At 47.6% G+C, this 12,797-nt stretch overlaps 1 protein-coding gene across 1 annotated transcript in view; it reads right to left on the bottom strand.

Moving 5' to 3' along the window:
• Positions 1 to 12,797, bottom strand: part of LOC310800770 (NACHT, LRR and PYD domains-containing protein 14-like) — a 126,846-nt gene that overhangs the window by 99,553 nt on the left and 14,496 nt on the right. Inside the window, exon 4 of the mRNA XM_083664697.1 lies at positions 8,385 to 8,504. Within this exon, the coding sequence (XP_083520823.1) occupies positions 8,385 to 8,504 (120 nt within the window). The remainder of the gene's footprint in view (positions 1 to 8,384; positions 8,505 to 12,797) is intronic.

Here is a 12,797-nt window from a genome sequence, read left to right as displayed (position 1 = left end):
AGTTTCCTCAACTGGAAACTCAAGCCCCCAGAGGCCACTACAGCCCACTACAGCAGTAGGATCCCACACACATCCTGGCCAATGAGGACAGTCACCAAATCTTGGCTCTTGTGATGTACGGGACTGGACAGCGGCGCGCGGACCCGTGCCTACACCCGGCTGGTGGCCAGGCGGACCACAGCCCCCCTCACTCCCAGAATGATCAACCAAGCCCTGCCTATACCAGGTGGGACTAGAGGGCCATTCCGGCCATTTCTGGAAGAATACAGATTCCCCACAAGAATCTGGGAGCGGCTGTAGAAAAGGGCCCATAATGGCCCACCGTCAGGCCTGTTCTTGGGGCAGTCGATGCCCACCAGCCGGCGCGCCACGACGTAATGATGATGACATCATCAACGATGACAATGATGTCATAGCATAGAGTTCACCTGTGAGGTCATCGGCGATGTCAGACATAGCACTGATGATGTCATAGTTCCCTCGAACGTTGTGACATCACCAATGACGTGATGTCATACACCGGAACGCGACCATATAAACACAGTGTTCCGTGATGCTACACCACGACATCCGAGAGATTCCTGCTTGATTCCTTCGACGTCAGGTGAGCTCGCTCTGGTCATGGCACCTCACCGACCAGAGGAGCAACCCTTCCCCCACCAGATCGGATCTGGATACCGCAGAGTATCCAGGGTTCGGAGTAGTACTAAAGGGCCAGACCCCCTACACTCCGACCAGACGATCCAACCGGGGCAGGAACTCATCCGTAGCCACCAGGAAAACACATCCGAGAGATTCCTGCTTGGTTCCTTCGAGATTCCAGAGATTCCATACCTCTACACCCTAATAATGTCAACCATTAGCACAACTAATCCCGGACCCGAATTGAACCCCTGCTGTCTTACAACCAGTCAGGCCCTGCTGACCAACTGCCTTACACCCAGAGAGGTCAACAGTGGTAATTCAACCGCGTCCCAGGACCGACCAGTCGGTCCCTATCTCTATCTCCGTGATTCTGATCGATCACAGCCCGTGAGCCTTCATCCACGATCCAGCACACTTCACGAGGCAAGCCCAGAAGCCTTGCCCCCAGCAAGCCAACAAGCTTCGCTACACAGAGGTTATCAAATGTTTTTCAGCCAAGGACCCCTTACAAGATAGAAAATATATGGGGGACCCCCTCATTCTGATTTGTGATTTTGGGCTAAGCTTAATTGTTTCCACGGTAACGTGCTTGACTTTTAATTTGATAGGTTTGTTATTAGAATGTAATCCATGAACCATTTTAGATTTAAAGCTGACACACCCACGGGAGTCCGGCCTGGTGGCTCCGCTACGAGCTGTAGGGAAGGAACTGTCCGGCGTGCTGAACCGGCCAGAGCACGCGGAGGCCAAGCCGACGCTGCCCGTGGTGCTAGACAGTCTTCCCGTGCCACTGGCAGGAGCGGGAAAAGGCAGCCTATGAGTGATCAATGATGTAATCCTGCTAATCCTAATGTGATTGCCTGCACCTGGTTGGCACACTATATAATCATTTCTGCTTTCAGAACCCGTTGCTGATCCTAACCTTCCTGAAGCTGTGCCTCTCCTTGCTCTCGTCTGATGCGGAAAGATTCCTTGAACTGTTCCTGCTCCTGGCTCCTTGTGGAATTATAAGCGGAGAGATTCCTTTGACTGTCCCTGCTCCTGGCTCCTTGTGGAATTATTGACTTTATCCGTCGGTGCTACCGACACAGTTTAGGCTATCTTTGTTATCCTTTTTCACGAAATTCCTTGTTTGTTTTTGATGCCTGAAAGTCTAAGTAAAAGACGTAAAACTGCTCCTTGTGTCTGTCATCTCTGCACCTGGGTCCTAAGTCACAGCTTTACAGTAGGATCAGCCCTAAATGGACCCAGCAGAGATGGAACAATTGCGCACCGCATTTCAAATGCAGACATTAACGCTGGGCGAACAACAGACCCAGATCCAATCTCTGGAGGCCAATCTGCGAGCCCTCTCCCAGTCCATGGCGGGAGTAGGTCCTTCACTCCGGCAGATCCAGCAAATCAGCACTCACCAGCAGGAGATGAGGACTACGCTCGCTACTCTCACTGCCGCGCTACAGACCCAGGCTGCTCCAGCTCCAAGCTCCACCCCGTCCACTCCCGCTACCAGTGCGCTACTCGGCTCCGCTCGTCTCCCAGAACCGAACCTGCCTCCGCCTGAGAAATATTCAGGCAATCCGGAAACATGTAGACAGTTTCTTGTTCAATGTGAACTTGCCATTAGTGCTCAGCCCATGAAATTTTCTAATGAATTGGCTAAAGTTTCATTTGTCACACAGCTCCTGTCTGGACCTCCACTGGCCTGGGCAACAGCGTTATGGGAGCAGCAGGCGGCGGCTTGCCAGAACTTTCACAACTTTGTTGCAGAAATACGCAGAGTGTTTGATCATCCCGTGACAGGCCAGGAGGCAGCGAAACGGCTGTACGCCCTCAGACAGGGGGGGCGAGACGGTGGCAGAGTACACAATCAAGTTCCGCACACTGGCAGTAGCGAGCGGCTGGAACGTTCCCTCTCTTCTCACCGCATATCAGCAAGGCCTTTCCGAAGAAATCAAAGATGAACTGGCCGCTCGGGAGCAGCAGGATGATATGGAGGAACTCATCAAACTGGCCATCCGGGTAGACAACCGGATTCGGGAGCGGCGGCGCGAGAGGAGAGGAGGAGGAAGTTTCCTGGGACAGCAAACTGCCCGGTTTGTGTCTCCCACGCCGACCTTCCCTGCAGATGAGCCCATGCAGATCGGCACGGCGAGGCTGTCACCGGAGGAGCGGGCTTGCCGCATGAAGGAGGGCTGTTGCCTATATTGTGGAGTGACGGGTCACTTCATTGCTCACTGTCCGAAGAGGCCAGTAAAAGAGGAGCTACTGACAGGTTGTGTTTCTATACTCCCCTCTTTCCCATCTCGATTGGTCATACCTGCCACGTTATCCTGGGGCTCCAACACACATACTCTAAACGGTTTCATTGACTCTGGGGCTGCGGGGAATTTCCTGGATAAAACCTGGGCAAAGCAGTGGGGTGTTCCAACACGCCCACTGGAGGAGCCAGTGGATATTACAGCCCTTGACGGGCGTCCCTTGGGGTCTGGTAAGATACATCACTGCACTGTTCCAATCACATTAGTGTTAGAGGGAAAACATCATGAAGAGATTTCTTTCCATTTAACTGACTCACCAGCGTTGCCTCTAGTCCTAGGCTATCCATGGTTGGCGCAGCATAATCCCCGCTTAGACTGGGCAGTAGGCCAGGTGGAGGAATGGGGTCCATTGTGTCAGTTTTCATGTCTAAAAACCCCAGAAGAAGCTGCTCGGGGCGTGGTAGTGAAAGAAAGTGAGTCTATAAATGTAACCAATGTTCCCTCTGAATACTTAGACCTGAAAGAAGTCTTCAGTAAAAAACGGGGCACTATTCTTCCTCCCCACCGGTCTTATGACTGCCAAATAAAACTGTTAAAAGGGACAAGTCCACCCAGGGGACACTTATATTCTCTTTCGGCACCAGAGACTGCAGCCATGGAGAAGTATGTAAAGGAGGCACTGGAGTTAGGTTTCATCCGGCCCTCCACATCCCCTGCCTCAGCCGGGTTTTTCTTTGTGGGGAAAAAAGACGGCTCACTCCATCCTTGCATTGATTATAGGCAGTTAAATGACATTACTGTTAAAAACCGGTATCCTCTCCCCCTGTTAGCAACGGCCTTTGAACACTTGCGGGGGGCCTGCATCTTCACCAAGATTGACTTACGGAATGCATACAACCTGATACGTATCCAAGAGGGGGATGAATGGAAAACAGGATTCATCACGCCCACTGGTCACTACAAATGCCTTTCGGACTGTCAAATGCCCCTGCGGTGTTCCAAGCATTCATCAATGACGTTCTACGGGACATGTTGAATAAATTTGTATATGCATATCTCGATGATATACTTATTTTTTTCCCAGACCCGTCAGGAACATGTACAACATGTGCGTCGTGTCATAAAGAGGCTGCTCCAACACCATCTGTACGCCAAGCCAGAGAAATGTGAGTTCCATCTAAACACAGTACCTTTTCTGGGCTACATCCTCTCCCCCTCCGGAACATCCATGGATCCTGAAAAGGTGCGTGCAGTACTGGAGTGGCCCCAGCCTGCCTCCATAAAACAGGTGCAACGTTTCATGGGGTTTGCAAACTTCTATCGCAGGTTTATCCGAGGGTTCAGTTCTATCGCAGCCCCCATGAATGTTCTCACAAAAAAACTGCCCGCCCGGTTTAGCTGGACTCCCCAAGCAGCTGAAGCATTTGCCAAACTTAAACAGCTATTTACTACAGGCCCCGTCCTCATCCACCCAAACCCAGCTCTGCCTTTTGTAGTAGAGGTGGATGCATCAGAGGTGGGGGTGGGCGCCATTCTGTCACAACGTTCCCCTGCTGATAACAAGTTGCATCCATGTGCTTTTTTTTCAAGAAGGCTTGATCCGGCAGAGAGAAACTATGACGTGGGCAACCGGGAGCTTCTAGCTGTCAAGGAAGCATTGGAGCAGTGGAGGCACTGGCTGGAAGGCGCTGAGCATCAGTTTGTGGTGTGGACCGACCACAAGAATCTGGCCTATATCCAAAGTGCCAGACGCCTGAACTCTCGCCAAGCCAGGTGGGCCCTCTTCTTTAATCGATTTGAATTTATTCTGTCATATCGGCCGGGGTCTAAAAACACCAAAGCAGACGCACTGTCCCGTCAGTATGATTCTGCAGATAAGGGTGCTGAGCCGGAGCTCATCCTGGCACCATCTCGGATCATCGCCCCGGTCATGTGGGGGATTGAGACGGAGGTGAAGGCGGCGCAGCACGCTGACCCAGGGCCAGAGGACTGTCCACGCAACCGCCTGTATGTCCCTCCGGGGGTGCGGACCCGTGTGTTGGAGTGGGGGCACTCGTCTCGGCTGGTGGGACATCCAGGGGGGAGGCGCACCCTGGACTTTATCGCCCGGAGGTTCTGGTGGCCCAACATCCGCGGGGACGTACTTTCATTTGTGGCAGCCTGTGTCACCTGTGCACAACACAAGAGTCCTCGTCAGCGTCCAGCAGGTTTGCTATGTCCGTTGCTAATTCCACGACGCCCCTGGTCTCACATCTCTCTTGACTTTGTCACGGGTCTCCCTCGCTCGGGGGGAAAAACGGCCATTTTGGTAGTGGTGGACCGTTTTTCTAAAGCGGCACGGTTCATCGCCCTGGCCAAACTCCCCTCAGCGAGGGACCCCCACACTGAGTCTCCCTCTGCCCGGACTGAGACAGAACCCCCACACTGAGTCTCCCTCTGCCCGGTCTGAGACATTTCCTCCACTGAACAATCTCATCCTGACTCCACAATACTAGTCCTGGGCGACTTTAATCACACAAACCTCTCCCGCGAGCTTCCCAATTATAAGCAACAGGTAACATGCCCCACAAGAGGTACCAACACTCTCCATCACTGCTACAGCACAATCAAGTCCGCTTACCGTGCGTTCCCGAGAGCTCCACTTGGTAAATCTGACCATGCGTTCCTGCTCCTCATCCCCTCATACAGACAAAAACTCAAAACAGTCAAATCCACTACAAAAACTCGTCTAGACTGGACCCCCGATGCAGTCGAAACTCTAAAAGGTTGCCTGGACTGTACTCTGTGGGACAATTTGAAATCTGTGTGCAGCTCACTAGACGAGTATGCATCGACAGTGACGTCATACATCCAGTTCTGTGTGGAGATGTGTATCCCCACTAAAACTGTTAGGTCTTTTGGTAACAGTAAACCCTGGTTCAACAAGGATTTGGCAGAACTTCGCAAGAAAAGAACTCAGCTTTTCTCAGTGGTAACAAAGAAACATACAAATCTGCAAAATATCAATTACGGTCTGCTATCAGGAAGGCCAAATCAAACCACTCAACAAAACTGGAAGAACAATTCCAAGACAATAACACCAGAGAAGTATGGAAAAACATTCAACAACTGACAAATTACAAAAAACGCCCCCCCCCCCCCAGCCGCAGATGAGGACCCTAACCTCCCTGATAAACCCAATCAATTCTATGCCAGATTTGACACCGACAACCACTCCACACCCCCCTGCCCCCCTCCACCGCCCACCCTCCTCCCTCCCCCCTTCATCATCCAGGAAGACAAAGTAAGGACTGTATTTAAACAATCGAATAAAAGAAAAGCTGCAGGACCTGACCATCTCTCCCCTGCTGTGCTCAGCTACTGTGCTGACCAGCTAGCCCCTGTATTCACCGACATCTTCAACTCCTCACTACGCCAATGCTCAGTCCCACAATGCTTTAAACAGTCCACTATCATCCCAGTCCCCAAATCCACCAAAATAACATGTATCAACGACTACCGGCCCATAGCTCTCACATCTGTTGCAATAAAATCATTTGAACATCTGGTCCTGGACTACCTCAAATCATTCACATCATCTCAACTTGACCCACACCAATTTGCCTACCGCGCCAACAGGTCAGTAGAGGATGCTATCAGCCTAGCACTACATCACACACTCCAACACCTAGAAACCTCCAACACATATGCACGCATCCTATTCATTGACTTTAGCTCAGCTTTCAACACCATCTCCCCCCACAAACTATTCTTTAAACTGCAAGACATGAACATACAACCGGCCATAAACTACTGGATTCTAGACTTCCTCAGCAACAGAATCCAAACAGTCAAAATACACAACCGGATGTCCCACCCCCTGACCCTCAGCACCGGCGCCCGCCAGGGGTGCGTCCTTTCCTCCTGGTTCTTCTCCCTCTTCACTAATCAACTCACCTCCCTGGACAACTCAGTAAAAATTTACAAATACGCAGACGACACCACCATCCTCGGCCTCATCACAAATAACAATGAATCAGCATACAGACGAGAAGTAGAGAGAGTTGCAACATGGTGCTCTATCAACAACCTCCTGCTCAACACCTCCAAAACCACCGAAATAGCCATAGACTTCAGGACTGCAAAAATGACACCCAAACTCCCACTGACAATATCCGACCAACCCATAACCCTCACAGACTCTTTCAAATTTCTCGGAACCCACATCAGCAATAACCTCAAATGGGACTACAACATCACCACCATCACCAAGAAAGCACATCAACGACTCTACTTCCTCACGCAACTGAAGAGATACAGGATTAAACAACACCTACTGCTCCGCTTCTACTCCGCCATCATACAAAGCATCATCACCTCATTCATCATTGTCTGGTTCGGTTCAGCTGATCAAATATCCAAATCCAAATTAGAGCGCATTATTAATAAAGCAGCAAAAATCATTGGTTGTGACCTCCCCACCCTGGACTCCATATACACCTCCCGAACCATCACCTGTGCCTGTAAGATCATTAAGGACCCCTCCCACCCAGCCCACCCCCTGTTCCAGCCCCTCCCCTCAAGGAGACGATACATATCAATTCCCACCAAAACTACCCGCTTCAAAAACAGTTTCTTTCCCACAGCCATACGGACTCTGAACTCCCTCAGCACCCCTCTCCCTCTCCCCCCTCACCCTAACTATACGTCTGTTGGTCTTGTATCCTGTATTTATGTATTTATTGTTGGAAGTGGGAAAGGTGTAACTGTTTAATTGTCTAAATGTATCAATGTCCTGTTTCCATGTTTTGCCAGAGCTACAACATCATGTACTGAAACTAAATACCACCAACCTGGTTGCGTGGCAATATAAGTATCTGAATCTGACAGAACCCCCACACTGAGTCTCCCTCTGCCCAGCCTGAGACAGAACCCCCACACTGAGTCTCCCTCTGCCCGGTCTGAGAGAGAACCCCCACACTGAGTCTCCCTCTGCCCAGTCTGAGAGAGAACCCCCACACTGAGTCTCCCTCTGCCCGGTCTGAGAGAGAACCCCCACACTGAGTCTCCCTCTGCCCAGTCTGAGACAGAACCCCCACACTGAGTCTCCCTCTGCCCAGTCTGAGACAGAACCCTCACACTGAGTCTCCCTCTGCTCGGTCCCAGACCAGTCAGATGACATGGGACAACATCCTCATGCACTGAGACACTTGCACCTCAACACATTTCAATTTCATTAAACCTTAAAGTTTAAATGATATATTGTTGTGGTGTGGTCCTTGCTAGTGAAAGTGAGGTAGTGCAAAAGCATGTGAAGATAAGTGATTCACGTGTTTGCTGGGGACCCCTGGAACCCCCCTCCCCAGGGACCCCTGACCCCACTTTGAGAACCACTGAACTAGGCAATAGTGAACTAATTCTACATGACAGAACATAACATGTTCCTTCATCATCATTACTGTAGTCTTCTCTGGTAGGCTGACAGTATAACAGTCCTCTTACTTTGTGTCTGAAGGTCCAGGTTCATTACTGAAGCTTGGAGGTAGAGGCATTGACCGGTCACTCTTCATAGACAGACAGCTGGGTACTGGAGACTCTGCTCTCTGCCTGTGGTACCGACCTCTGAAACAGACATGTGTTATACACATCATTAGTTCTAGTCAAGACAGACAACAATGCATGTGATGTTGCATATTGAAATGTATTGTGTGTTCATTAGTGTGATGAAGACCACACTGCAGGTCTTGATTAGTTTGCTTCAATGTGATGATTTCAGCACGGTGCTCCTGTTCTCTGTGTTGGTTGCTGTGTTGGGCAAGTTACTTTCAACATGTAATACTATTACTAGTTACTTTCATTTGAAAATAATGGTTCTTTACAATATTACTATTAAAGGAACACTCCGCCCATTTTCAACCAGCTTTGTATCATTAGAACATCAGTAGTATATCAGAAAACCGTAAACGGTTTTGAAGTCTGTCATTTAATTTGACAGTTATTGAGTGTTAAATACTGGTCCACACTAACTCAAATTAATAACTCATTAACTCAAATCAACTCTCAATAACTGTCAAACTAGATGAATAATGAATAGTTTGACAGTCATTGAGAGTTGATTTGAGTTAATGAGTTATTACTTTGAGTTAGTGTGGACCAGTGATGTCACTGGTCCACACTTTAACACTCAATAACTGTCAAATTAAATGACAGACTTCAAAACCGTTTACGTTTTCTGATATACTACTGATGTTCTAATGATACAAAGCTGGTTGAAAATGGCCGGAGTGTTCCTTTAAGCCGCGCTCGCTCACGCCACGCCGAAGCGATCACTCAGGCCTGACGCCGAATTTCCAAGCTTGACGCTGAAGCCGTGAGGCATGAAGTCAATGGGAGTTGTGGGCGGGTTCAAGGCGCGAGAGTAGGCGCTGAGAGGAGCTGAGAGGAAAAGTGAAGGCTTCTTGTGTGAACAAGGCATACGTTCAGCTTGTGCCTTGTAACGATGCATTATGTAATAACTGCTCATTATGTAATAAAATCGCAAAATTTAATAAAATCTCACTTTCAATAATAACGACGCATTATGTAATAGTATGCGCAATATGTAATAAATCCTGAATGCAATATGTAGAAACGTTTGACGCATTTTGTAATACATGTATTACATATTGCGCAAATTATTACATAATGGAGGGGTTGCACTTTTTTCTGGTTGAAAATGTAATAGTAAAGTGATGCATTGTGTAACAAAATTTGAAAATGCACTGAAGTTGTCATGGGGGGGGGGGGGGTCGGCTAATAAATATATTTGACGATAAAAAGCATTTTAACAGAGTGTTGACCCGTGTCAGTTAACCAAGAATGTGCAAATTTCTCTGTTCTCCTGTCAAAACCAGTCAAGCAACTAGAAATAGTTGTTCAGCTGATGACGAACTGAATCTATGGGTGACAACAGTCCGATCAGGTAGGCTACACCTTCTCTCTCAGCTTGCTGTGGCACTTTTCTTTATGGTAAACCAGCGGGCATAGACAGTAAAACCTATTTCAGTTCTGGCCTTTGATCTGCAAGTGATAGAAGCGTGGTTGACATAGCCGCATTTACTGCCTCAATCCATAGATTATAGGGCCATTTAAACATAAGAAATCCATTAAGAATGGAGGATTGCAGAGACGTTTATGAATTGTCTGATATTAAGCACGTTTTTTTTTGGCTGCTGGCTCACGCATTTGGAGAGACAATGCACATTTGATTTAAATCGGTAAGCAGGTAGACATTTAACTGCTGCGAGCCGCAAGCAACATGTTATGGTTTTTTGTTCATTGTCATTTAAAATGAGTTTAGGGATGTCAATTTTCGGTTAATTTCACTTTCGATTAACCGACGCTAATAATCGATTAACCTATCGGTTAATTCATAATTTTTTAATATTAACACATTGAGTGCCAGCGACGCCATATGGCGTCATTAGAAATTTACCGTAGGCTGCCAGCGACGCCAAATGGCGTCAGTAACTCCAAATTGTTTTTTTGACGGGGGGGTGTCGATCTAAGCTTCTTACGTCGCCTCTAACAATATTGTAGCTATTGGAGGTCGATAACCTATTTTACAAACCCATTAGGTGGCGACAGCACTCTCCTGATCAGAGAAAAAGGAGCCAAACACACAGAAGAAGTCGCTGGGGAAAAGGAGGAAATCGCATCGCATCCGTCCGTATGCATCGACGTGCATGAAGCACAACGAGCACAACGCCAGCTGTTCCCGCAGCAGCAGCATCCGCTGTCACAACTGAGCACCTCCGTGTACGCTGCCACAGCACATCCGCATAATCTGTCTTATTATTCTCAACTGGAAGCATAGGAGCCCGTGACAAACACGTGGAACGCTGTAAAAATGCTGGATGTCGCGGACCCTTCACTGTGCAGAGCAAACTCAGTAGAGAGCCACCAGACACACCCAGGAGGAGGCGTGTGCAGTTGGGGGGGGGGGGGGGGAGCACGCAGAGCACCATACAACACTTCACCCAGACAGACCCAGACAGCAGGACAGGATTACAGGAGGAAGGGTCGGTTACATGGCATTTGACACAGGAGGAAGCTGTAACCAGCAGCGCACGCAGGGGCCAGTGCTGCTGGTTACAGCTCAAAAATATTATTCTGCCAAACAAAATTCCCTGGCCTTCACTGTTTTATTGAAGGAAATTATTTTTGAGGTGTGACTACATCAGAAAATTAGCTTCAGAGTCAGTGATGTGCTTGAAATGTTTAATTTCACAAAAGGCTCATTATCTCAGCTCGTAGAAAAAAAGGTCTGTTTTTCGTTCAATCAAGCTATCTTCTCCGGCTCATAACTAAAGAACGGAAAATGGGATCAATAAACTTTTTTTTGCAGGTGATAGAAGAGAGTCTCATCGTTATTTGTGCGTGTTCAGTGTTTACATAGTAATTATTAACACATTCACTGCCAGCCTTTTTTTTTTTTACTGTAGGTAGGTTCTGCCAGAGGGTTTTTTTGAGGATTGTGGCTCATCTTTCAAGACCCGAGGATTCTTTTCTGCTAAGATTTTGTGAACACACAATATCTCAAAATAACTAATAGAATGTGTGCTTTCTCTGTCTAAAATAGTTAGTTTGTAGAGTTAGTAGTTATGTAAGCATTAGCAGTTGAATACAGCATGGTTTCAGCGTCAGAAAAATTATTCAGAGATAAACGGCTTTTTGTGAAATTCGATAGAACAGTCACTTTAACCATTCATTTTTGGCATCAGTAAGACCTAAACAATAGTTTTGAACAGTAATTTCCTCCATAACAGCAGGAAACTCCCCTCTGCTTCCAACTCCTCCCTCCGTGGGCGTTCTTCTTGGCTGCAGCGGCCGTGTGTGTCACAAGCTTGTCACCAGTCTCACTGCTTTGCTGCTGCTGTGCGGCTGTGCTTGTGCCTGTCTGCGCGGCCGCTCTTTGAGGAAGTCTGGTTGGACTCGCTCGCTTCTTGGAGTTTTGGTTGAGAGCTTTGATGAAGCTTTTGCGATTCTGGTCATATTTATGCTGCGTGTTTCAAAGTGTGTTCCATCCGTGATCTATTATGCAAATTTGCAATCCCCCACAGCCAGGACCCAGGCGAAAGCGAAAGCGTTTTCGCCCCATCCATTTTCATGATAATGGCTTCCATGCTGCTGTCTTGGCTTGCTTGGCTCTCAATAGTCTGAGCACCGTCGCCACTCAGTGGGTCGGCGGAATGGATTGCACACGCCCGGCGGCTCTAACACTATAATAGGAGATGCAAAAGGGCCAGATCAACGATCCACCATCAAAAAAAAAAAATCGATTCTGAAAACGTGTTAACACGTCGTTGGCAGTCAACAGCTGGATTCTGAAAACGTGTTAACACGTCGTTGGCAGTGAACGTGTTAAAGAAATTATATGACTGTTTTAAAATGCATTGCGGCCTATGTGGCACAGCAAGCAACCTTTTGCCCAAGGGCCGTGGCACTCAAAGTGTTAAAAAAAAAAAAAAAAAAAAAAAAAAAATTGTCTATTTACTCAATGAGCTCATGCCCAAACAAGGCGTGTCTATTTAGATGCTGAAATGTTAATGCTTTTTGTGTTAGAATTATGCCTTTATTTTTTGTTGGCTTTGCTGAAATGTATAAGTTTATTGCCACATTTTGATCAGGTAATCATTCCAAAATCATTCTGGCTCTTATATGGATGACAAGGAAATATATTTTTGAGAGCTTTATTTCCTGTTTATGTAAACATTACAACAACAACAATCTGTTATTTCTTTTGATTTTTTCACATTAGGCCTACTGTCTTTTGCAGCATAAAAACTTAAACAAAATATAGCCTATTTCGATTTGCTGCCAACAATTGAACAAAATTTGAACAAAATAGTTGCATGATGCAAAACACTGTGCAAA

Source organism: Poromitra crassiceps, assembly GCF_964638095.1.
Source record: "Poromitra crassiceps genome assembly, contig: HAP1_SCAFFOLD_60, whole genome shotgun sequence".
NCBI classification, from domain to species: domain Eukaryota; kingdom Metazoa; phylum Chordata; class Actinopteri; order Beryciformes; family Melamphaidae; genus Poromitra; species Poromitra crassiceps.
Note: the sequence above shows the minus strand (reverse complement) of the source record. Positions and strands in the feature narration are given on the sequence as shown.